The sequence below is a fragment of the Oreochromis aureus genome, linkage group 8 (genome assembly GCF_013358895.1).
Source record: "Oreochromis aureus strain Israel breed Guangdong linkage group 8, ZZ_aureus, whole genome shotgun sequence".
NCBI classification, from domain to species: domain Eukaryota; kingdom Metazoa; phylum Chordata; class Actinopteri; order Cichliformes; family Cichlidae; genus Oreochromis; species Oreochromis aureus.
Window position 1 is genome coordinate 3,606,752 of NC_052949.1, and position 26,660 is coordinate 3,633,411.

Here is a 26,660-nt window from a genome sequence, read left to right on the forward strand (position 1 = left end):
CTCCACACAGAAAGACCCCGGCCTGATGGTGGAATTGAACTCAGGACCTTCTTGCTGTGAGGCAACAGTGCTAACCACCGTGCCACCGTGCTGCCCGCTGCAGGTTAAAGGGAAATTCATTAAATTTATATTTTTTTTTGGGCAGCAAAAAATATAAATTTAATGAATTTCCCTTTAACCTTAACTGAACCTCCTTGCACACCGCCTTCATCAAATTATGGCAAAGTCATTAATGTTAAACTACTGTTTCTTCATCAATAAGGAGCCATGCAGGCAAAGGTATAAATTGTGTCCCACCCCTGTTTGCAGCTGGGATACACTGTGATAAATGTGAGAGCACACAACACAGGTGTAAGTGCTCAAAATGTGACAAAGCTGCAACCTTGTGCTCCTCCTCAGACAAAGGAGCAAATTTGAGCCCTGCTGTTGAGTTTGTCCTTCTACAGCACTGTCCAGCACTTCTCTTGCAATGGCCTGTGAGCTTGTGCTGGGAGACACCGTGACAGCACGTGTGGATGTGCCATCCTGGAGGAGCTGCAGGCACCATGTGATGCTACCAGCATGACAAAATATTTTTGGCAAAATATTGAATGTGTTCCATCCTTGATTAGTGTTTTTTATGCTGGATGCCCTTTGTGATGCAATTTATCACAAATTTATCCGTGCTTGGGACCGGCACGGATAAATGGAATGGGGGGGATTTGCCTGAAAACAAATAAATTAATCAAAATAAATCATTTTTCTAAACAGATTATCTTCTTTGATTTTTGGTCAGAGTGATTATTCTGTTATTATTTATATTTTCATATTTATTATTCTAGCCTCCTCTAGTGTCTATTTGTATCTTGCTTAACTCTTCTTTTGATAGTCATTGGTCTCTTTGCATAGTTTTCCTTCCTCTTTGTCATTAGCTTAGTTAATATAAGCTGTTCCTTTGATTCCCTTCACCGGGCACAAATAGCCTGTTTCCTTTCGAGCATTTATAGTTTGGATTTTCCTTTTTTTAATGGACTTTTGACCTAACTAAACTTTAGCTTTAGTTAGGTCAAAAGCTCATTTTTGCCCACTCGTATAATGTGGATCATGTATTCATCTTTAATGTGTGGTTTTATTGTTTTTAAGTCCTTTGCAAATATTTGATATTATTACGTCCAATGAAGGTTATATGACTCGACCTCACATGCTGATAAACTTGTTAAAACAACATTTGGGTAGCGTTGGAAAATGTTAACAAGCTCCTCCGGTCTCAAGGCTACAGGATTTTGAATGATGCCAATATTTTGCACTTACCTTTAAGATCTAACAAATCCTAATGACAGCTTTAATTTAAAAAAACAAAAACAATCCAGCTGTTTCCTTGAGGAGGACAGTCTCACCAAAACACCGAAAAACTGAAGAAGAGGAATCACATCCTGTTACTGTAACAAAAATGTAAGTCTGAGAACATTCTGATGCGTTACAGCAACACACCTTTAATAAAACACTTTGAGAGACAACATGCAAATACAGCAGTACATGTAGTAGTGTTCTCGTCAACAGGCAGCTGAATCTGAAAGTCATTTACATTACAGTACGTACATTTTACAAACAGGATTGGCTGAAATGTATATTATATTACAAAGTAGTATTTTTCAGTGAACCTGCCAGTAGCACATAGTAAAAGAAAAAAACATGTGTTTAGTGATGCTACATAGGAACTAAGGTTGGGCGATATGTAAAAATTTTCCAACTGGCAATCGTTAGTCCAACAATCGGCGATGGGCGATATATTCACATGAGCAGACTTTTTGATGGGCGGGGCTATGTAATCGTGCACGTTTACAACACAGAAGAAGTCCAAACATGGATGAATAGTTTCCAAAAAAACCCAAAACGCTGTCAGTGTTAACACGACTTAAAAGCGGTCATCACGATTAAAATGTTTAAGGCTCTCAACCCATCTGGAGCGCAGAATGAACAAAATTTGGACAAACTGCCGAAATGCATTGACAGAGACATTTCAGGGATTTTGACTCAGTCTGCGCTCCAGATGGGTTAATTGTTAATCCCGTTAGTCGTGATGACGGAGCGTTAACGCTGACAGCACTAAAAAAATTAAAAGTTGCCAATTTGGGATTTCTTTGGCTTTAAACCAGATGAAAGAGGTAAATCTAATGATGTAACCAAAGTGGTGTGCCACTTGTGCAGACGTATAGTGCGAGCAAAGTACTCAAACACAGCTAACTTGCATGATAATGTACATCTCCACCATTCGGCTGAGTATGCTAGGCTATCATCAGCTTCTGCAGCTCCATCAACAAGCATTTGGGCGCTCTCTGAGGAGGGTGCATTTGCTCGCAGACGAAAGAGGGTGCTGTTAAAACAGCGCTATTATTTTTTTTTTTTCTGTTGACTGCTTCTATTAGCTCCATCATTATTAGCAAAATTACTCATGCGCAAACAAATAAATAAATCATCCTTGTAAAAACTATCCGTCGATATTCGATATATTCGTCCAATCGCCCACCTCTAATAGGGACTACCATAATAATCGACCATAACAGTTTTTAAATTATGTTTTCTGTTCAGATTAGTTTCATTCAGACTCACTGCTTAAACATCAAAATACATTATAAAAAAAGTCTTTGTACGAGCACAAGTATTGGTGTGGACTGACATACAACAGAGCCCAACAGAGAGTTAATACGTAGCGCAGGCTTAAATTAAGTGTTTTTAGTAACAGTACAGTTGTTTTCTACTTGAGTTCTTTAAATAACAAAACCTGAGGTTAGCTTAGGAAAACTAAAGAAGCCTCAGCATTAGTATTTCATTAAACATCCAGGAGATGAAGCAAATATTTGGTTTAAAATATTCTGAACTACGCACTAAAGAAAGCTTAAAAAACGTAAACGTTACAGGACAATTAAAAAAAATGCTGTGGTTCTTGCAAACCTGCCTCCACACGCCAAATAATCTTTTACAACAAACCGAGCAGCCGTGACGTTTTCATTCTGCGTGGACTCTCATGTGTGAGTTAAGATGCGTCTTACGATTAAATCTCTTGCCGCATTTGTTGCAGTGAAAGGGTTTCTCTCCCGTGTGAAGCCTCATGTGCTCCTTAAGATGCGTCTTTTGGTTGAACCTCTGGCCGCACTCGTCGCAGCCGAATGGTTTCTCTCCCGTGTGGACTCTCAAGTGAGTCTTTAGATCTGTGTTTCGGTAAAACCTTTTACCGCAGTCCTTGCAACCGAAAGGTTTCTCTCCAGTGTGGACTCTCATGTGGGTCTTAAGGTGCGTCTTTCGTTTAAACGTTTTATCACAGTCACTACACTGAAAGGGTTTCTCTCCTGTGTGCACTCGCATGTGTGCCTTAAGATGCGTCTGCTGGTTAAACCTTTGCCCACAGTCTTCGCAGGCTAACGGTTTCTCTCCGGTGTGGACTCGCATGTGAGTTGTCAGATTTCCCTGCTGGCTGAACCTTTTACCGCACTCCTCGCAAACAAAAGGCTTCTCTCCGGTGTGAATTCTCATGTGCGTCTTAAGGTGTATCTTTTGGTTGAATCTCTGTCCACAGCTACTACAGCTAAATGGTTTCTCACCTGTGTGGACCCTCATGTGTGTCCTGAGATCTGACGTCCGGTTAAATCCTTTACCACAATAGTCGCAACTGAATGCCTTGCCCCCGTTGTGCATTTTCTTGTGCCTCTTAAATTCTGACTTTCGGTAAAATACTTCACTACACAACTCGCAGATAAACTGTTTCACACCTGTTGGTGCCACCACCTGGGAATCTACGTTTTGCTTTACCTCACAGCTGTTATCAACCAAACAGCTGGAAGGAGTTTGTCCTGAATGGCATGTCAGCTGTTTCTGAAGACACTGCTTGTAGATAAACTGCTGACCCCACAAAGTGCAGCTTAAGAATTTTTTTGCCGCATTACAGTCCACATCCATATTTAAGTCTGACTCCAGTGCCCTGCCCTCCTTCCAGCCGCCATCGCTGTCTTCGTTTTCAGGTCCAGACTCATCAGTAGTCTCAGAATAGTCTGAAGCCTTTTCATCAGCATCAGGTTTAAACTCACTTTGAAGATCCGGGTCACTGCTCGGTTCTGGTCCATCGCTCTCAGGCTCTGTATCTCTGTTGTCCTCAGCTTGGCTTTGATGAAAGGGTAAGAACTGAGGTTTTTCTTCATCATCTTCAGTTTTCACAGGAACCGCAGTGATTATGACCTTAATGATATCCGCCTCCTCCAGACCACTACTCTGCTGTTCCTCGTGGGTGGTCAAAATTTCCTCCTGTTCCTCCTTTATGTGGAGGGTCTCCGGGTTCATGCTGGTCCAGACTGGGGTTTCACTCATGGGGAACTTCTTTAATCACCGACAGGTATTAAACATCTGCAGTAAAAACTGAGATAAACAAGAACAAGTTAGGGATGCAACTGTTTCGACAGTTAAATCCAGCTGAGGAGCAGATTCTCAGCTTTAATTTAACAGGCTGAACAAAAATGTAGCATTAACCATAAAAAAGTAAAGCCAATATGATGCTTGTGCTTCTTTCCCTGAGCATCAATTTTGAAGGCTTTTTCACTTTTCCTAACACTGATGATCAGGATAAATGGCAGCAGATTAGTATCAAGCGTAACATTTGTACATTTTCTAAATCATCAAATTAATACACACAGTTTCCTGTGACAAAGCAAGTCACAGTTTTCACGTTATTTAGTGATGAAAAGCATGGCTTAACAAACTGCACACAGAAAACATGCCGTAAAGAAAAGAATCAGTGAAAATGTGGTGATTCCAGCTGATTTAAATCAAACCTGCTCGCTCCTAGCAGTTTCAGTTTTTACTCTCAGTTGCAGACTCATTTGAGAGTACAGGTTAAATATAAAAACTGAATTCAAGCATAGGCTCAGTCTACGTACAAATTTAGTATGAGATCAGGAAGTACAGTTTACATGTCCTGTTTTAGGATCAGATATGAATGCTTGTGAGACAATGAAATTGTAAAACTGTTTGCTACCAACAAAAAAAAAAACAGTCAAGGAATAAAGTTGTTTTTATTTCTTTAGAACCTTCTACCGTTCACACACAGAGGTCCAAGAGATCTTCCAGGAATGATGACGCTATTTCATGGTGAATTGATTGGTCAGTAGGCAGAGATTTCATACCTGCTGATCTCTAATCTGGAGGGTTAGGGGTATGAAATACAAAATCCTACTTTGTGGTACTTGCTGCAGACCTCTGGGGAATCAGTGGGAGGGTCTAAAGATTTTCAGTAGCTTCTAAAGTCTTTGTGTTTCCCTGATGAGCATCAATAATAAATATAGTTCCTCAACAGCAAACAATTTGATTGTTTTATAAGCATCATCTGATCTTAACCTACACTGTACTTGCTTGTACATAAGCCTATGTTTGAATTCTGTTTTTATATATTATTCTTTACTCTCAAACCCTTAAAAAGCACCAAATCTGCAGCGAACAGAATAAAAACAAATTGTTGGGAGCAGGTTATGTTCAGAGTTTCAGTTTAATATAATGTGGAAGTGTCATGTTTTTATACCTTTATAAAAACATGGATAATTTACACTGCTGGAAACACAGAGCACAAACTAGGAATAAACTAGGTTAAATCACCAGATTAATGACTTCTTGTCCTTTATAGAGAAGGCCTTCATTTTACTTGGATATGTTATAAGTTCTGAGGTGCCTTTTTTCTTCATTTGTTTGTATTTTCATATGTTTACTAATAATTGTTAAAGTACGATAATATTAGATAATACTGGATTTGCTGCAGTCTAAAAAACAAACAAAACCATGAATTTTGGGGGGGATCGGCCTCAACAGGATGTCAGTGTTTCTGCACTTCCGGTTCAGACAAAGAGCTGGAACCCGTCCGACTCGCCAGCTGCTCTCTTCCCCCCTGCGGCTGCGGCCTTCTGCGGTCCGCAATTCAGGCGCAGCTCATCTAATTCGGGCCTATATAAACCACAAAAGCGCCCAATACTGCGTTTCATCGCAGTTTTTCTCATAGACTGAATAAAAAAAAGAATTTTTACTGTAAAAATAACTTGGCTGTGTGCGCGCTGTAAACCGTCCGGGTATCCGCTTCAATCCTCGCTATTGGGTTCCGCCTTTTTCATTCGCGTTAATAGTTCATAATTAACTACTAAACAGCCAAACTGTGGTCTTTTGTCGTTTGTGTGCCGTTTGGGATTAACAAGAGATGAGATGCTCCGTTTTCGTGTAACTCGTTCCTTCATCCACCCTCTACGATGAGCTAGCAGCTAGCCGTTTCCTCCCGGAGAGTCACTCCACGTTAAATCTGATTTTTCTTACCAGCGATTTCGTTTTTAATCGATCTCCTGGTGCTGATAGACTTCGAGGGGTTTAATCTCTGGGTTTTATTCAAAAGACCGTCTCAGTGTTGCGGTATTGAAGATCCACTTCGTTTATTGTCTCCTTTTTGCTGCTCTTCTTTGGTGAACATTGCACGGCGAGCTGACTTCAGGTGCGTTAGCACCACCTTCTGGATTGGGGTATGAACTGAAACCTTTGGCGCCGGTTAAAAGGCGTACAAGTGGAATGGTATGTCACTCAATATGACAAAAAAATATCTTGAAGTAAAAGTTCATTTAAAATAACGATAACCTCAAATAAAAATGAGTGTAAATTTAAATAAAACATATTAAACAATGGTTTAAAGACTATTTCAAATCCAGTAATCCAGTCCAGACTGAGATCATACCAAGCTTGTAATGGTTCTTGGGACTTATTTTGGCCATGCATAGTCTAAATATAGAATGCAGATGTGAAATGAGTAAATTTAAAACAGTGGCATGTGCCAGACTCATGGTTTCATCATGTGACCAAATCTCACCACATACTGTACGTCTGGCTCAGTGCTTCCTGCCTACCTAGATCTCTGGTAAAGATAAATATGACATAGATCACATGCTTTACTTGTGCATGAACAAATAAACTATAAACATGGCTTAAAGGCAGGGGATATTTCTTGTGAATTGGAGAAAACATTCTTTCATTTTTTTTTAGCTGATGGCTTTGTGCCAAACGAATGCATTTACACATCATGTGTTGGCACACAGCCGGGTTCTCAATGCAATCAGCAAGGTGGCATGGCACGTTTAGAGGTCATATGTCATATCAGATCTTAAGTTAAAGAATAGATATTTTTCTCACAAGAGACATGTGTAATTTAGTTTAAAAGACTTGTTTCAAAAAGATGGAAAGAATCATTCAGTGCTTGTTGGGGCACAAATTTCTGGCTGTCATGCAGCCAAAACCAGCATAATTCTAATGGAGCAAAATAAAGAAACCATGCTCATTATGCAGAATCATGATATTATGCATTAAGTAATATTTAATTTTCAATGTTTATAGAGCTAATATATTTTGGTACTTAGAATTTTGGAGATTTTAGGATAGAAGTAACTAAAGCTTTAAAATAAATGTTACGGTGTACAAAATTTAGTGGAGAAAACAGGACGACATGGAAAAGGTGGTGCAAGACTCCTGGTCCTGACGAAGGTTTCTTCCTGTTAAAAGGAGTTTTTCCTTCCCACTGTCACCAGGTCTTTGCTCACAGGGGGTCATTTCATTGTTGTACTTTCTAGTTTTATTGTAGTGTCCTTACCTTAAAATATTAAGCACCTCGAGGTGACTGTTGTTGTCATTTGGTGCTATATAAATAAAATTGGACTGAATGTTATTAAGTCATAGGCTATTCTGTGCAATCAGACATGATACTGACTTTATACAAGGGTGCAGGGCAGCTAAAGACTAATTAATGTCTGAAAAGCTCTGAATATCAAATGCTGTCTGGGTCACAGTGGAACAGTGGTTAGCAGTGTTGCCTCACAGCAAACAGCTCCTGGGTTACAATCTGCCTGCTGCCTGGGGAGTTTGGATGTTCTCCTTGTGCTTGCGTGACGTCTTCCCACAGTCCAGAGACATGCTTGTTGGGTAAACTGGCTGTGGGTGTGAATAGTCTCTCTGTGTGAGGCTTGTGACAGACTGGTGACCAGTCCAGGCCTCTGTGACAGCTGGGATAAGCTCCAGACCTCCCCCATGACCCGGGATTGGAAAATGCAGTTTAGAAAACAGACTGATAAATAAATCTTCCATTTTATAATTAGTAACAGTAAATGATCATTTCTAGAACCTTCCTCTTAATCTTTGGTAGAAAAAATTAATCAAAGCTATAAAATAAAGCATGACCAAACTCTCAGGTTATGACAGAAAGACTCACAAACTCACTTAGATATGGATTTTATTTTTATTTTTTAAAAAAAGGATAAAATCACAATCATTGCACTGTATATAAACAAGAAGTCCCCTTCCCCTCTACAGTTTGCAGAAATGCTGGAAATATTGCATTGCTTTTTCTGCACTGATTTAATAACACAAAAGGCTAATTTTAAATACACACATTCCCTGATTTGACTGTTTTTGGTTTAGTTACAATCTTTTCACTTCAAACCTGTAGTAATACAGGCCATTTACCATTGTTAATAAAACACAATAAAATCCCCTTTAAGCTTGAAGACAGTACATCCATGTAGTCGAGGGCAGACCCCCCCATGGTCAGTTCAGATATAGAAGCTGATGAGTCCAAGCTGAAGGAGTCTGGCAATAAAGTTCAGTTCTTACAGTTATTAACCCAAACTGCTGTTTCACACTGAAGGCACTGAAACTCCAGTAGAGGCCACAAAGTGTAGTTAAGTGTTAAAAAAAGAAATTAAAATACATTTAAAACAAGAGAATAAATTAAGTCCCTTAAACTAAATACTTACTTTGTTTCAATAATCTGTTGCAGTGAGCTTTAAAGTCACAGTCAGTGAAGTATTTCCCTTTTCATTCCACAGTAATCTCACACAGAAAAAAAGAAAACACATAAAATGGCCCGTGGTCACTGCCAGCAGTGCTCTGACCGCTCACCTAGGGCGGGGACAGGATATTTTAAGCACGGTGCCAACTCGAGAGCGGTCTCGTGTCAAACAATAATAACTTGAGCTTTGCCAGAGACTGATTGTATGATACGATCTAAAGTTCTCAGAGTAAACATTTTTTTGGTTGTTTGCTGGTTTAAAAATAAATACAAAACAAGGTAGAAGGGACAATTTCCAGTTCCTTGTCTGATTGTCTGCAGAGATAATAATTTTAAAACAATCATAAACTTTTACAACAGTAAATCAGTTCCCTCTTTAACTAGACAAGAATCTGCGCCTATCTATTCAAAGAGAGGAAATAACACTTAAAAAAAAAAAAAAAATTGCATATCTGGAGTGTTTCAACTCTTTCTAACTAAAGCTGGCGTATTCTGCCGATTCCCAGATTTACAGTTAATTTTTTAAGTCTACCAGATTAGCACAGTTCAAAATAAACCTTTCTTCGTGGCTCAAGAGTTGGGAGTTCGCCTTGTAATCGGAAGGTTGCTGGTTCGAGCCCCGGCTCTGACAGTCTCGGTCGTTGTGTCCTTGGGCAAGACACTTCACCGGTGGTGGTCAGAGGGCCCGGTGGCGCCAGTGTCCGGCAACCTCGCCTCTGTCAGTGCGCCCCAGGGTGGCTGTGGCTACAACGTAGCTTGCCATCACCAGTGTGTGAATGGGTGGGTGGATGACTGGATGTGTAAAACGCTTTGGGGTCCTTTGGGACTAGTAAAGCGCTATACAAATACCATCCATCCATCCATCCATCCATTCGCTTCCGCTTATCCTTTTCAGGGTCGCGGGGGGCGCTGGAGCCTATCCCAGCTGTCACAGGGCGAGAGGCGGGGTACACCCTGGACAGGTCGCCAGTCTGTCGCAGGGCTAACACACAGGGACAGACAACCATTCACACTCACTCACACATTCACACCTAGTGACAATTTCGATTATCCAATTAACCTATCCCCACAAGCTGCATGTCTTTGGACGGTGGGAGGAAGCCGGAGTACCCGGAGGGAACCCACGCAAACACGGGGAGAACATGCAAACTCCACACAGAAAGACCCCGGCCTGATGATGGAATTGAACTCAGGACCTTCTTGCTGTGCGGCAACAGTGCTAACCACCGTGCCACCGTCCTTAGGGACTAGTAAAGCGCTATACAAATACCATTCTTTTTAAATCTTCCACTGGTGCAGCCCCTCAGTTTATTCTCTGTTTGAAATTAACCACGTTAGCTTCCTTCGAGCCACCTTTCTTCTTATTGGTTGCCCCTCATAGTTTGAACTAGCAGGTAAGTGAAACACTGGAAGAGCCCATGTATGATGGAAAATGAGGAGGAGGAGGAGGAGGAGAGCTCCTTGTTAAAAAGCGTCTTAACAGTCTGACAGTATGTTAAAGATTGTGACTCACAGCTTACACCGATACGATTCACCGTCACAGGATCATGTGGTCCAGACCAGCCGGCCCTTTAATCCAAAAATCGATTCTTTTTTTTAAATTAACATAATAAGATCCATTTCCCCCCCTACCAGTCACCAAAATAATGCATCCGAAGACAGAAAGGTTCCTTTAAAAAGAGGCAAAACAAATAATAGTCCCATAAATCCCATCTCCCTGCTGAACAATAACAGCAGCTGTCCTTTAGAAAAAAAATTATCATCATTTCCTTCATGTAAAGAAATCATCTGCTGGTTTTGCGTTTATTTCTGAAAGTCGTGAAGTGTCATTTTCAGACGGGCACAGTCCCACATTTCTGCACATCCCGTCTCCCCGTATATGCTGGTGATCCGCGTGCAGATGGAGTGATGAAATTTCTCATCATCCTCATTTAGTTGCGCATGTAGAGCCGTATGAGGCCGGCCTTGTGCAGCTGCTGCCACAGATTCATCTCCATACGCAGGTCATGGTTGGCGTAGAAGCCCACAGGGTGATAGTTTTTGTCGTAATAGTGGTCAGAGTATTTCTTGTAGTCTGGGGTCATGAAGCCGTACGCACTTACCTTTAATCAAAAGACAGATAAATTAGCAATCTGGTGACACGTAAACTGTGGAATGCAAGCTTTGGCTCGATTTGACCCTCTGGGCTCATTTTCATTTTCTCAGGCTGGAAAAGGGGTTTAACATGCAATTAACCGGATATGGAATCTGGGCACGATGCATAAGGCATGCTGCCACGACAGTAAAGATCAAAAACATAACTCTGTGGAGGCTTTTTAACACAGCAATTTAACAGAAATGCAGCACATGCTTCTGCAGCTCAGCTGCTCAAAGTCAAAACATTCTCACCCTATCGGGCAAGTACGGCCTTGTCTCATGGTAAGTAAACAGCAGACTGTTGGAAATGTACCTGATCGCAGGTGTGGAGCGCTGCCAGCAGCATCGTGGCACCGGTTGATGGACGGTAGATGTCTTTGAATTTGCTTTTCAGAGTCATAGATCTGAGGAATCTGAAACAAGAAGATCACAAAACATGAATAAGCCCGCGCTGTGAGCCTTTCAGGAACTGAAGCTTGAAGTTTCTCACATACACACACACACACACACACACACACAAGATGACCTCTGTGGCCCGGTGTGGCTGCGTGGGGATCTTCCCTCAGCAGCTCTCTCTGGTTTCAGCCACTGCTTCTCCTTTAATCCCACTTACAGCTTTTGAAACACGAGCTCTGCTTTCACAAGTGAGGATTTGCTCACCTGTTTCTGAGGTAACGGATGAAATCAGGATGGTACATCTTCAACTTCTCTGCTGACACGTCCTCACCAAAGTACTTCACTGGACTGTGAAGGAAATAAGGATAAGCTTTATTTGTCCGTTGCAGTTGCCTGGCGTTACTATAAAAACACCACGACTGCTGTAGAGCACAAGTATTAACATTCAAAGAACTGATCCCTGATAAACAGTGACACTTGTGACATATTTGATCTCTCGACATAAACAAATACAGACTAATCAGGTTTAATCTGCTGTTGCCCAGATTGTCTACAGGAAATATCATCTGCTTCATCTCAGCAATCACATTTCCAAAAAGTAAGACACAGTTTCTGCACCTCTGCATAAATATAGCTGGCTGTGCAAGTCTTGAGTTGCAGACATACAGGCAAAAAACAAGTTTGTACAATTTAAATGAGCTTGAAAGTCAATATTTGTTATGACCACACTTATTCTTCAACGCAGTCTTTGCTCTGTGATTCAGCTTTCTTTCTTTCAGTAGTCTTTAGAAATACTCTCCAGGCTTCTTAAAGGACATTCAAAGCTCGCCTTTGGATGTTGTCTGCCCTTTATTCTCCTCTCTGGTGAAATGACTGTTCCTCAGATACAACAATTGGACTGAAAGTGAGTGAAAAAGCAGCTTGTGTCCGAAGAAAAACTTTGATAAAACTTCATAAAGTCTGGAGAACTCCCGCTAGTGGACTAACCCACAGCACGCTTCCACTCCTTGGACCTCGATGCTGATAATAATCAAATTAAAAACGGGTAACGCAGAAGAAAACAGGACTGAAGCTGCAGTCTGTAAAGTGTTGCTTACTTTTTGCCCTTCTCACGCCCCCTGTCCACCAGGGTGTGCGTCGCCACTGCTTTCATCAGCAGGTAATCTCGGTCGTGATCCGGCAGGAAAACGTACCGCGTTTCCTGTTTGAGAGGAGGGAGCAGCCGAGCATGACAAGACTGTTTTAACATTATCGCTTAATAAAGACAGATGTTTAGTTTCTGTGCTCACCTTAGATACGGGGGGTCCTCTGTACCCGTCACCTGCGTAGCTCAACATGGAATTCATCAGCGTGTTTGTGGAGAACGTGTAGTGGGTGGTCCGAGACCCCACGTCCTCCTCAAAGCCCTTAATGATTGCCCCATTTGTCCTGAAGATCACAACAATCCAGAGACACATAATAAATGGAAACAGCATTACTTATATTTTCATTATTAATGAAAGGAAGCTTCTGACCAGAGTCAGAACCTACCTGAAGACATAATGATGGCTGTCGATCTCCTTCCCTTTCTGGGAGTTCTTCAGTATCCCTCCATTCCCCACCACCGCACAGCGACTGCACTCCGACTTATTGCCAGCAGCCTTCCAGTTGTCCAACATCTGCCAGTTAGCAGGAGAGTTGAGGACAGAGAGCGTTTCCACCAGCGCTGTGGGCACAGAAGAACTGATTAAATCTGGTAGGATTTGTTTAATATTTGCACCCACACACAGATTCAGTCACTGGAAGAACAGACAAAAATCCCAGAGGCTCCACGTGGGCACACAGACAGGAAGCTGCTTTTATCTCGATGATAAAAGTCTTCGCTGTGATGAGACCAGCATTTCCTCAATGAAATTACCCAGAAGTACTTGTAGTCCTACGTCTGGCTCTTACAGGAGAGTTAGACGAGGCTATTTTCCTGCCAGAGAGTTATTGTGGATCATTCAGTTGGGACTAAACAACTGTTGAATGTATTGGTGTACATTTACTGTAAATTTACCGTGTAATACTGTATTTACATTTTCAGTTTTGTGGGTTTTTTGTCTGTTTTATATAATAAATAACTATGAGATACTCATTCTTCAAAATAAAATTTAAATGCTTTTATTTTCAGGACCAGGGTATGTCAACGTATGTTTAAATAAAACAAACAAACAAAAACAAAAAAAAGCCAGGACACATATGCACCTCATATTGAACTGGGTAAATCCAGTTTTATATTTAAAAAAACAAACAAAAAAACAATTCAAGAAACTTTGATTAGTTGAATTTTACCTATTTTGACCGATTATGTTTTCCTTGTTTTCCCATCATGCGCTGTTAGAACGGTGGATGTTACAAAGCTACAAATGATAATGTCTTGTAAGTATGAGGCAAAAGCTCAGGTTTGATCTAAACAGTCGGATCCTGACAGTTTTATTAAAATTCTTTGATGTGTGGATGTATTTATATGGAAGCCACTGCTGTTCATTTCTGTTGGAACTGGGTGGATGATGAGTGGGTGCACCAAGGCCCAGCATAAGACAAACAAGGATTATTTTGAATCATGGAATCATGCAAAGCTGCTTCAATAAAGTCTAAGAATAAAAATCTGGACACAGAGGTGAGGATAAAAGAAAGATTCATTTGGTTGGGTAGAGGAAAATTGCAATTTCTGATGGCTGCATTTCATCATGAATGTTACACTAAAACTAAAATAAATACATTTCATAAGAAACTGAAGAGTTCAAAAGTAGCAATCAGTGAAATGAAAGGAAAAAATTTCAGATAAAATCAAAATCTCACTGTTGTAATCGATCCCTCCCCAGCCATGTGCTCCTGGATAATGGCTCAGACGCCGGTGCTGTTCAGGTGTCACGTGTTTGGCCCACTGCAAAACTGGAATACTTTCCAGAAATCGTGCCCCAAATTCAGTTTCCTCCACCCGACTTCGGATGCTGTCTGGACAGCCCTGTTTGGAGCAGATAACAACATAACTGTTATCAGACCTCATGCAGACCCTCCTACCTCCAGACCTAAATGCAGTTACTGCACGTCCCTCACGATCATTACGAAGCCAGCATCATTACTTTCACTTGGCAGGAAGTTCAACCTCAATATTGACCTCCTAATAGGAGTCTCACTGGGTGCAATTACCTGGTAATTACAGAGTGGAGAGAGAACAGCGCTAACGACAGGACAGATACTGGAGGTTTCATCCAGCATGAGGCATTATGTAACACACAGAGGCAGACGCTGATGAGGAACCCCCCCCCCCCAAACTTACAAGTATATACATGTAGACAAGGAAGTAGATGTTAGTGGAGGAGAAATATTCTGTTTGAGTGAAACAGTGGAAATAACAGATAAGAAATACATGCAGGTGTTATCAGAGAAGGATACTCAAAGAAAATCTAACCACTGAAAGTGAGTGGATGACAGTCAGGGAAGCTAAGCACTTCAAAAGTGCCTCATACTGCAAGCTGCAGCCATTCATGCACAGTCACAAAGCTCTTTATTCATATACTTTAAATACTTCAACACACACACGAGCTTCTTTATTTAGTAACTTGGTGAACAAAACTGAATCGCCGATCTTCCAATTCATCTGCGCTTCAGTTAGTGGATGATGAAGGTGTAGCGCCTGAGCAACAGGCGCCTGCTTTCTTATCAGTTTAGGCATCTTAATAACTTGATTCACTAAATATATCAGTTGGCTGCTGGGTAACCATCAGAGAGCAGACGCTATTTTAGAGATCAAAATGACAGCGTAGGGTCGTCTATGACCTCATATTTTTTAGAGATCTATATTTATATAGATCTCTTATATAGAGATCTATATCACAATAACAGTAGCCTCAGAGGAAAAATGAAATAACCTGTGTTGTCTGTCAACTAAGCTATTACCAAATATTTGCCTCAAGGCAGTAAATCCTGTCCTGAGGCCGGATCGAAAGCATTCATTTCAACAGATAAAAACCAAAGAAAAAAATAAAACATTCAACACCAAAATGCACCATTAGGAAACATGACTGAATAGGTTTCTGTATCACTACAAAGGCATTTGTCAGTTATGATCTTCATATTCTCTGGAACATGGCAGTAAACTGTAACAGAAACAACAGGTAGGTGTGTAACACCTGCATGCTACTGATGCACTACCATGCAGAGCTCTTTATGTCAGGCACGCCTCCTGTGCCGCAGCATTTTTAAGTGAAAGCAGTGCCAATAATATCCAACCTTTACCTCTAACATGGATGCAGTGGCATAAAAATAATTAAAGAAATCCATCAACTACTTTATCTCGATCACGTCTTCTCTCTGGCCGTCTCTGCAGTCCATTTATGTTCGTCATGTTATTCATGGCCTGAATCTTGATGTTCATTAATCAGTACAGCTTTGTTTTTGTAATTGCTAAGGACAATTACAGGAGGAAGCTGGAGTGGAAACTCCAGCAGAACAGCATGAGAGAGGAGTGGAGGGGCATGAAGACCATCACTGGATTCAGGCCAACCAGCAGCAGGGGAGCTGAGGGAGGTGAGAACAGAGCTAACGAGTTGAATCTGTTTTTCAATAGATTCGACACCACAGTGTCTGCTCACACCCCCACAACCTCACCTGTGGTCAGCCTGGAATCCAGAGCCACACCACTGTGCCAGCCTCCCTCTCCACATGGTGCTGTTGCCTCCTGTGAGATTCCTGACACCCCTCCCCCACCCATCACCTTCACTCAATACCAGGTTGAGATGCAAATGAGGAGACTGCACTCAGGCAAGTCTGCTGGACCAGTCGGAGTGAGTCCCCCTGTGCCCCCCAGCTGTGTGGAGTCTTTCATAAACTGTTTATGCTGAGTCTGAGTCTGCCGAGGGTACCAGTGATGTGGAAGACATCGTGCCTCGTCCCTATTCCAAAGACGCCACGTCCCAGTGGCCCCCAGGATTACAGGCCCGTGGCACTGACCTCCCACATCATGAAGACCCTGGAAAGGCTCATCCTGGACCAGCTGCGACCCATTGTCAGACCACATCTGGATCCCCTTCAATTTGCTTATCAGCCTCGTCTCGGAACAGAGGACGCCATCATCTACCTGCTCAGTCGTGTCTACGCCCATCTGGACCAGCCGGCGAGCACTGTGAGGGTCATGTTTTTTGACTTTTCCAGTGCTTTCAACACCATCAGGCCGACCCTCCTGGGAGATAAGTTAACAGCGATGCAGGTGGATGCTTCTCTGGTGTCCTGGATTGTTGATTACCTGACAGGAAGACCACAATATGTACGTCTCCCACAGTGTGTGTCTGACAAGGTAATCAGCAACACAGGGGCACCACAGGGGACTGTCCTCTCCCCCTTCCTCTTCACCCTCTACACCACAGACTCCAGCCACTGCACAGAGACCTCCATCTTTAGAAGTTTCCTGATGACTCTGCAGTGGTTGGATGCATCAGCGGGGATGATGAGACAGAGTACCGGGCTGTGTTCGACTCCTTTGTCACGTGGTGTGAGCAGAATCATCTGCAGCTCAACGTGGCAAAGACTAAGGAATTGATCGTGGACTTCAGGAAGACCAGGAAACACTTGACCCCTGTTTCAATCCAAGGGGTCAGTGTTGACATTGTGGAGGACTATAAATACCTTGGAGTACACATTGACAATAAACTGGACTGGGCTACAAACACCACAGCACTTTACAGAAAGGGCCAGAGTCGTCTCTACTTTTTGAGGCGACTGAGGTCCTTCAACATCTGCCAGAAAATGCTCAGGATTTTCTATGAGTCTGTTGTGGCCAGTGCGATCCTCTCTGCTGTTGCATGCTGGGGGAGCAGGCTGAGGGTCGCAGATGCCAACAGACTCGATAAACTGATTCGTAAGGCCAGTAATGTTGTGGGGATGGAGCTGGACTCCCTCAAGGTGGTGTCGGAGAGGCGGATGTTGTCCAAGATAAAGACAATGTTGGATAACACCTCCCACCCACTCCATGACATGCTGGTCAGTCACAGGAGCACGTTGAGTGAGAGACTGAGATTACCGAAAAGCACCACTGAACGACACAGGAAATCATTCCTGCCTGTGGCCGACTCCCTGTACAACTCATCCACTTAACACACTGTTTACTGCAACAGCTACACCCTTCTTGCACACGTTCTTTTTCAGCTATTTATTAATAGTGACTTTTATGTATACAGACAGACGTACAGACGTACAGACAGACAGACAGATATGCCTGTATATATTGTGCTATTCTGAGTTAGTATATTGTCTGTCTTTGTTAATGTTTGTTTATAATGGAGCACTGTAACGAAAAATAATTTCCCCTGGGGATCAATCAAGTATTCTGATTCTGATTTTGTATTCTTGCTTCAGATTTAAATGGCTCCACTTAGTTTTCACTTTTCCTTTGGGGTACTCCACCATGGTCTTTGTTAAAGTTATCGTTAACTACAGTGTGTGCACAGATCATGATTTATGATCATTATATCATTAAAGTCTTACAAAATCTTGCAATCTCATCCATGACAGCCAGAGTTGATAATTAATCTCTTTTGCATTTCTCCATCCTCATGACACCATGAGTTTGTGCTCATGGTGAGGAAATGTGGAAGTCAGGCTCCATAAAAAAGACATGACACATATTTCTACTAAACATTTACTGGAAAAAACAAAAAAACAGATCCACCTGGTAACCATAGCAGCCGCCCTATGACAACATCTCAGCTCTGACTAAAAGCAGATGTGTGACAGTGCTGCAGGGATGATAAACCAAGTCATGTGATGGGCCCCGCTTGTTTATAGGGTTCAAATTACAACTTTTAGTACCTTTTGGTGTTTTTCCCACCACATCAGTCAGTCACCGTAAAGCTATACCTTTATTATTTGTGTGGATTTGTGAATATGAGAGTCTGATATCTTGTCTCAAAGAGCTTAATTGACGTTTATTTAAAACATGAATGAGTCACATCAGAATACTTTTTAATCCCTAAGGAAATTATGGTTTGTGTCATTATTGGTTCGCATGTTTCTGGATCAATCCCAGCTCGTACTGTCTACGTGACAAAATATCCTTGAGCAAGATACCAACTCTTGAGCTTTCCCCTGCACATCCACAGATAACAGTGCTGTATAAATGGGTGAAAGTGCTTCGAGTGCCCAAACTGTGTAGAAAGCACATTCACTGAACACAACATGACACTCATTTGGTAGAGTATGGGCTCCTATTTGTGGCCAAATTACATTCATGTGCATGATGTCCATGTCAGCTGAACATGAGAAAATATGTTTGTGCATCAGTGCATGTGGTTTCACTTCCTGTCATCTGACGCTGTTCTACATGTTGACCAGTTCTTTTGAGTGTTTTTGCAGGGCTACATGCAGGACCCAGGCAAACATTGCATCCTGTACGTCATGTAGAACAGCACGGTAAAGAGAGAAGAAGCGCAACAAGACCACAAAAGTAGAGAAACTGTTACAAATCGAGACATTGACACAGATGATCTGTTACAACAGTTCACAGCCACAGAGGGCCCGTGGGTGTAAATTTGTCAGAAATTCATCCTTGTGCGTGCCAAAGTACGGAATGAGGGTAAAACAAGGTGTGCTCTCATGCCAACCACTTGTGGTTAACGGGGTGGCGACAGCAACATGTCATCTTCACAAACCAGCAGAAATTGTAATGGAAGTGTCTCTTTCACATACCCAAGTAGGTGGGCCGTTTTTTGGCCCACAATCTACCGAGAAAGGGCAGGGCACACCAGGAAAGTCTCAAACTGCAGGGAAAGGTTTAAAGACATTTTAAGTCTAAAAACTAAAAGACCCACAGGGCTTTGGTGAACCTCTTTGGTTTCAGCTCGAGACTGAACACATTTAATCAAAAACATAACCCTAACCTGGAGTAATTACACCACACCCAATCTGGGAAAACAGCCCGTGGCATATAAACCGGTTCAATTTCAGAATCCTGGATTAAAAACAGCAAACATTTCTTCGACAGCTGCTGAAATCAGATAAATGTTTTGCTCTCAGGTTTTAATTTTCAGCAGCAGATGAAATCAAAGCCAGCAGACTGAGCACAGTTAAGGAGAACTCACCGTCTGTGGAGGGACGTCTGCGCTCATGTACGAGTCTCCTATGAAGGAAGGGTCTGTAGGTTTGGCTGGCCGAGCAGGCTTCACTGTAGGTCGTTTGGTATCGATCCTGGTTTTGTTATTGGCATCATCAGATCTGGACTTGGATGTCTCGTTAGCCAGGAGTGGTTTTTGCACTTTGTGATGCATTAGGTATAAATTCCCTACATCCCTGTCTGGATGTGAGCTGGGCACTGGGGGCGGGAAGGTCAAGTGGGCATCGTTGCTCGGCCCGTGGAGAGGCTCCTCGGATGAGACGCTGCAGGAGACAGAACAGTTAGCGACACATAATATGCAACACATATAAGAGTCGAAGGACAGCTGCATTTTATTTTCAACTTCCAATTAATGTGCTTGTTGTTCCTTAAGAGCTCGCAGCCCAGAATAAAATATGATATTCAAAAATTCAAATACACGAGCTATGACATTAAAAACTGGTGTGGGGGTTATCGTAACGCACAAGCTGGTTCTTTGTGTGCATTTTAATGTGTGCATTTGCATGGATGAAGGGAACTATTACGTACATGAGCATGTTTTTTCCCCATTTAATCCACAAAACAAGATGTCACATGTTCGAGTGCTTGGAATGATTTTTTTTTCATATTTAAGATAATCCTGGAAGTGAAACCAAAGCAAAAACGCCCACATCAAAAGTAAAAAGTTGACGCCTAGTCAACAAAGTCCCAGCTTTTGTTGTTCATGTCTTTTCACGTCAGAGCATTTGTGCTTTCCTCACTCGGCTGCTTATTTACAACCACAGATAGTGAAAGTCTCCCACAATCAAATGTTGCTTTTACATGTCATGTTTCATAAGATAATTAATCCAAAGTTTGTGATGTTGTCAAGCAGAGAAAGGCAGAAAGAGATCATATTTAGGCAGGTGGAAAGAGCCAACACAGAGATTTCAATAATAAAAACTGATATTTTTACTCTGTTAAGTTATTGAGTATTGATATCAGTGTTTCCCCACCTTACTCTTGGTAAATATTATTTTTGGTAAGTCACTGGTAACATAAGGAGAAACTACAAGTGAAACCAAAGTCATGAGATGTAAAAGTCTCACTGCTCACTGTAAAACTTCTGCTTTATTCTTCCTGTAAAATCCTGCGTGGATGTGATATTGCGATAATTGTGGTAAAATTATTTTATGAGCCTGGTGGTTGCTCTGTTGCTTTTAACGATAATATCCTGTCATATCAATATTTTCTAGTTTTCTCTGAGCATCAAGCATTAGCTGACCATTATTTGAAATATCAGGAAGCCTCTGGACGTCTTTATCAAGTGTTTCAGAGTCACAAAGCTCAGATTTTAAAAAACAACAAGTTAGGATCGCTGCAGAGCGATGCTGACATACTCAGTTGGTGAATCTCGTACAGGGCGATCCGGTTACACCATTTTAGTCCAATTTTCCTGGCTGAGCTTGCAAGCTGCTTGGTAACCAACCCCCTCCACCCCTGCGCCTCTTTTTATACCAACTTGTAGTCCTGCATGGATGCCATTTTTTCCCTCATTGCTCTGCCGACCTTATCAAAGTGGAACTCACCACAACGCAAATTGAGGCAAAACATTAGTAACCACATTTACTGAAGCTGTTATTGTTCCTGAAAGGAGAGGCCCACCCTAAATGCCACATTACAGTCAGAGGACAAACTGCACACTTCTACAACAGAATCAAATTAATAAAAGAGTGGGAGAGTTCCACCCTGTTAGGTTTGCTTAACTCATCGTTCTAATCAATTGTGTTTACACAGCGTGCACAGAAACCACAGCTGCTGGGGTCTTTTTTGGACTCGGTACATATTTAATTTGATCTTTTATGGTTTCCTGTTCTGTGCAGGTGTCACTGCGCAGTACTGCCAAATATAAACGACTGCATTTGGAAGGAGCAGTCATCTTTTGACTTCAAAACAGACAAAATAAAAAAAGACTGAAGCAGCCATCAGTCATCATGAGGAGTCTCAAAGGTGGGAATTGGGGCCTTTTACTTCTCTGTGCACAGGGCCCCATTGTGCCTTAATCCATCTGTGTATCTTATGGGGATTTCAGTTTTCTGCTCTTTGACCATTTCACATTTCTACATGAGGCTTTTAACACCAATAGCTGTAAAATATCTTTTGCTTCAGTGTCTAAATTCTTGATCTTAACTTCCAGTTCCAGACTAAAGCACCTGCAGGCGAGTGAAGAGGACATTCACATGGTGATTCTTATAAAAGGCATTCAGATCTTTTAAAATCAGAGACCTCTGAGCCCAAAAAGCCCACACTCACTCCTGAGTGTCTCAAACAGCCCCCTTAGAAAGTAGCCATCTTTTCTCCACCCCCTTGATTTAATGCATCTAATGTGGACCCGTCGGCTTTTTAAACCTGGACCGCTGCCCATCGTAACAAAGCTTACATTTCACATACGTGTGTGAGAGAGACCACCTCCAGTGAAATAACTCCTGGGGATTTTTTTCATTAGTGCGGCCGGAGCGCTGTGTGGCTCCTTTGTTGAAACCACAATGATACAAGTGGAAGGGAGGGGGATAAGTGCTGGTTACAGAAAACTCCTCGTACCACTTATGATCTCAGAGTTTAACCCTTCAGACCAGTTTCACTGCACCGTCTGACCGGAATACAGTTCTGCATGTGGACTGTTGTCTGAAGATGACGTGTTCTGAGTGTTCAGGGAGGGAAAGCCACCTTTTCTTCTCTTTTTTCCCCCCCTTTACAAGGAAATCACTGTACCAAATTCCATTTACAAACTCTCTGGGAAACACTCAGCTCTGTCTTAGGCAGTGTCATTATCAGGATGGAAAATGCAGGAGTTTAACTGAAGGCAAAATATTAATGTTTAGCTTGAAAATACGATCCAGACGACTGATTCAAGAGGTATGTAGCACCATATTTTCCGTGCACAATATTGATAAATACCCAATTTTCACACAAAGGTGAATTAACTGGTCATGTTTAGCTCCTTTTAGGTGTTAACATCTCCTTTTGTCCAATCGTGTGCATGTCTGGGGGAGCTGAGAGTGGATAAAGCCAATCCCGTTTAAAAACCCACTCACATCAACAGAGTTTCCTGTTTTTAACTATATGATTAAATAGCTGAGATGAAACTGAAGCTTTATGCGTATCCAAAAAGATAAAAATGCATAAATTTAGTTCAGACTGGAAAGCATCCGTTGTTACTTTTGCAGATCCAGTTTTGACCGGGAAGAGAACAACGTCATGCAGACAAAATATCTTTAAAGATAAAGAAGTTTAAAACATTATTATCAGCAACAACATCAGTAACTCTAAAGACTCGTAGTTTTTTTTTATTTTTTAAAAACATCATATGATATTTGAATGGGGCAGATGTTGTGGGAATCACTTATAATGCTCCTCATGTACTGGTGCTTTTCCAGGTATTGTGCTGGTAGTAACACCAGTATATAAAAACACTGGGACATGGGAGTAGAGCTGGGATAAGCTGGTGTTTGCTGCTTAATGTTTAACTTCTTAATACCCTTCTTGCACCTTGAATAAGAAGGTTTTTCTCTAACAATACAGGCAGATCTCAGTCTCTAGATTTCTATTTGTATTCTTCTTAATGCAAACATTAAAAAGACAAGCTTTTCAGGGCTTCCACGTACCCAGGATATCCAATGACAGACATCCTGGCATCCCCTGACCCTTGTTTAAGAGTGCAGAAGAATTTGTAAAACTAATAAACAGCAATAAAATTTAGTTTTTAGAGTTATCTATTGTTTTAAGATTATGCGAGTATTATAAATGTCTTCTTGCACTTTTTTATGGCCTTTTTGCTGCGAGTGTTTCACCTGTTGTGATTTTAACAGTAGTTTTGTGACAACAAATGGCCACGCCCAAAAGAAGCTCAAAAACCCTGATGAAGTCCAAAGGTTGGCTCCTTTCGGCTACTCGTACTCCGCAGCACTAAATGTGTTACATATTTAACTGCTCTGCAAGCATTTCTGATGCAACTGTCCGCCTAACAGTTTGTGTACTTAAGATTTTATTACCGGTCATCATGTGAATCACTTTATGGCTGTGTTCTCTTAATGGTTTACAGATGCAGGGGAAAGTGTGGCTTTTTAAATGTGCTGCACCTTTATCCTCGAATAAAGTACGAGGGGACCTGAAACTGACCCCAACTCTTTGTTAATGTTTTTGCTTTTAAATGTCTTGATTATTTTGGGGAATTCAGGACCGGTGATGTAAACGAAAGCACCGGTCAAGTCCACGGACAACAGAACATCGTGACGTGTAATGCAGCGAGGCTTCTCGAGCTTTCTCTGTTGCTTTTAATTCTTCATCTTTCCCTCTTCAGCATCATTACGACTGAATGAACATACATATTAACATGATTTATCTCACGTCCTCTTTTGTGCCCGCATGGTTAGAGACATGAGAATCAGGTTTAACGAGTTAGGACTGAGTCTAATCTGAGGCTGCTTTCATAGCTTTTGTTTGGCAGAATAAACCTGCTTAAATATGCAAGCTTTCAATTTCTGTACTTTAACTGCTCAAAAGTGTCAAATTTTCATCACGTACATCCCAAATGTGTCATCGGTCCCCCATTTTCCCTCAGAGCCTCGAACGTGTTTGGATGCCATGCATTTAAATCTCCTTACTGACCAAAAATAACTCAGCTTTTAACCATGACTGAGCAGACCAATATTTATACTCATTCATATTCATATCTTGGAGTTTATATAAACTCATTGGTGTCTTTCTTCATCAGAGGTATTGTTGCCTTGCTGATTATAGCATCTACGTTTAAAGAAAGGGTCAAATGCACATGTTATAAATATTGGGTTGCCTTCCTGAAATCCACACCTGGCAGTTAATTCCTTGTTCACGTCATCAGGTGACACTTAGTAACTTTTCCCTCTCAGGCCTGAGCTGCAACTTTAAGTTTTGTCTCCCCTTTATTCTGATCTTCAGCAGGTGAAACATGACGAGCTGAATCTAAATCATTTGTTTAGGATCACTGAACTCCTGTGTGCCCCAAAAGCTTAAAGATGATGCACAAAAATGTCTACAAGTCAAAGAAAATTCATATCTTATCAAAGAAGATTCATGTCCATCTTATCATATCTGAGAGTCAAAGTGAAAGTCTGAACTCACCCGCTCGCCCTCTGTATCAAGTCGTAGAGAGGCACCAGAGGCCTCTCCAGGGTCAAAGCCAGAATGTAGACGATCAGGACACAGGAGACCGTGAGCACGGCAAAAAGCAGCCTCCTGTGCAGCCCCATCCCAGTCCCAATCCCAATCACGGTGCGTGTGACTCCGGCTGGCAGGCTGCGTCTCCTCGCCCTGCCCTCCGCTCAGCTCCCAGGAACATGAGGAGCAAGAGGATGGAGGCCGAAGAAAACGCTGTGCTGCTCGACAGGGCAGCTACGAGTGTCGACGGCAGGGGATTTACCCACGACAGGATCTGGGCTCTGCTCTGAGCTTCTCTCAACACAGCTACAGCGAGAGGCAGATAGAAAGAGAGAGTTGGAACGAGGGCAAAGACTCAGGAGGGGAAACTTTATCTTTCAGCGTCAACAGAGTGCCAAATAATCCCTTTTTAATGAAGTCTTTGCCTTCATGCCCCTGAACACAAAGCTCAGGGTCACAATCTTCATCTCCTTTTACATCCTGCTCTTACTCATCTACTTCCTGCTCTTACAGTCTTCTTACAGAAAAGAGAGGAAACACTGCAGCTTCACGCATGAAAAATCTGTTAAGCAAAAAAAATAAAAAAATAAAGGAGGTTGGGGGGGTGGATGACGACAGCTTCAGCTGAAAAATACAGGAAGCCAGAAATGTTATCTTACAGGAAACCGCCATTATTCATGCTTTGGTCAACTCAACATGTTTCTCCAACTCTCAGAAGAAGGTGCATTAGCACCGAGCGGTGAGCAGCACCCCTCTGTAATAAACTCAGTCTGCGCACTAAACTTCTCTCAAGTCCAGAGCTGCTTTTCTTAAAAGTCCAGAAACTGATAAATACATCCACTGATGACTCTCTCTCTCTCTCTCTGTGTGTGTGTGTGTGTGTGTGTGTGTGTGTGTGTGTGTGTGTGTGTGTGTGTGTGTGTGTGTGTGTGTGTGTGTGTGTGTGTGTGTGTGTGACAGACAGAGAGAGAGACAGGTTCCTAGGCATGTGGGAGTTCTGGCTAAATGGGGAATGGAAAGAATGTGATAAACTCCAGCATCTCTGATAGCAGTTATAACGGAGCAACGAGCACTTCCACGCCCCAAAACTGGAGTTTTTTTACTCAGTAAAACATCTCAAAGGTGATCCAGTAATTCATAACATGTCTGACAGAGACTTAGAGCAAAATATAAAAGACACATGCAACAAAAGGCACATGCATCAGACTGTGACAAATCATAACTCAATCTGCCTTCCTTTAATGAGAGGACTCTGAGAAACAGAAACCACCGCAAAGATACCAGAAAAAGATTCCCAAAAAAAACCTCCTAAAAAAAAACCTCTTAATACTTTTGAGAAATGAAGAACATGAAGATTCACTCACCAGCAGCAGAGCTCCTGTTTCCTTGCTCTAAGTGTTTCCTTTCTGGTGCTCACAGTGGAGACATATTCCTCTAACTTAGCTCTCTATTGCTCATCTACTGTGAAGCGGCTGTGCTGCCAGCCTTGCACTGTATGGGCGGGACCATTGTGAAATGAGCAACAGCTGCTGGCAATTGGTCAACCCCGTGAACTCCAGAGCATGAGAGGAGGGGAGGAAGAGGGGAGGGAACCCACTGCAGGCAGCAATAAAGTTAGTGAGACATGAGCAGGCAGCTCAGAAACACTGGGAGGAAAACAGATTAGCTTGTCTACACTGACAAAAGCCCTGATGCATGAGCTCTCATGCAGCCTTCTAACATTTGCTTCCTGTGGTTGGCATGGTGCAAAATGTGTCACGACAGTTGTGTTACATGTACCTTTACAGAAGTGAGAAAAGCTCCATTTGAGTCACATCTATTTCTCTCCTTGGATCTCTTGCAGTGAAGAAAATCTCACGAGGCTCCTCCTCATCCATATTTATTTAGGATATTTGAAGTGCAACCATAATAAATCAAAGTGTCTGGTAATCAGACTCCCTGACACTTCCTGTGTGATTTTGTTGCTCGTTTGTGGTTCAAGTTACTCCAGCTCCTCTGACCTCTCCATCTCCATGT

The 26,660-nt window shown here is 42.0% G+C and overlaps 2 protein-coding genes across 2 annotated transcripts; both read right to left on the bottom strand.

Moving 5' to 3' along the window:
• Window positions 1-1,452: 1,452 nt before the first annotated feature.
• On the bottom strand, window positions 1,453-6,759 carry LOC116323486 (zinc finger protein OZF-like). Its single transcript, XM_031743831.2, has 2 exons — window positions 6,319-6,759; window positions 1,453-4,386 (listed from the first exon to the last, which is right to left on the bottom strand). Exon 2 carries the CDS (start codon window positions 4,336-4,338, stop codon window positions 2,986-2,988), a length of 1,353 nt encoding a protein of 450 aa, XP_031599691.1. The 5' UTR covers window positions 4,339-4,386; window positions 6,319-6,759; the 3' UTR covers window positions 1,453-2,985.
• A 3,226-nt stretch (window positions 6,760-9,985) lies between these two features.
• On the bottom strand, window positions 9,986-26,136 carry st6galnac (ST6 (alpha-N-acetyl-neuraminyl-2,3-beta-galactosyl-1,3)-N-acetylgalactosaminide alpha-2,6-sialyltransferase). The gene is made up of 10 exons (XM_031743830.2): window positions 26,009-26,136; window positions 24,609-24,950; window positions 19,459-19,753; window positions 14,183-14,348; window positions 12,890-13,064; window positions 12,649-12,787; window positions 12,457-12,560; window positions 11,624-11,707; window positions 11,277-11,376; window positions 9,986-10,929 (listed from the first exon to the last, which is right to left on the bottom strand). The coding sequence occupies exons 2-10, from the start codon at window positions 24,734-24,736 to the stop codon at window positions 10,759-10,761; spliced, it is 1,362 nt and encodes a 453-aa protein (XP_031599690.2). The 5' UTR covers window positions 24,737-24,950; window positions 26,009-26,136; the 3' UTR covers window positions 9,986-10,758.
• Window positions 26,137-26,660: the final 524 nt, after the last annotated feature.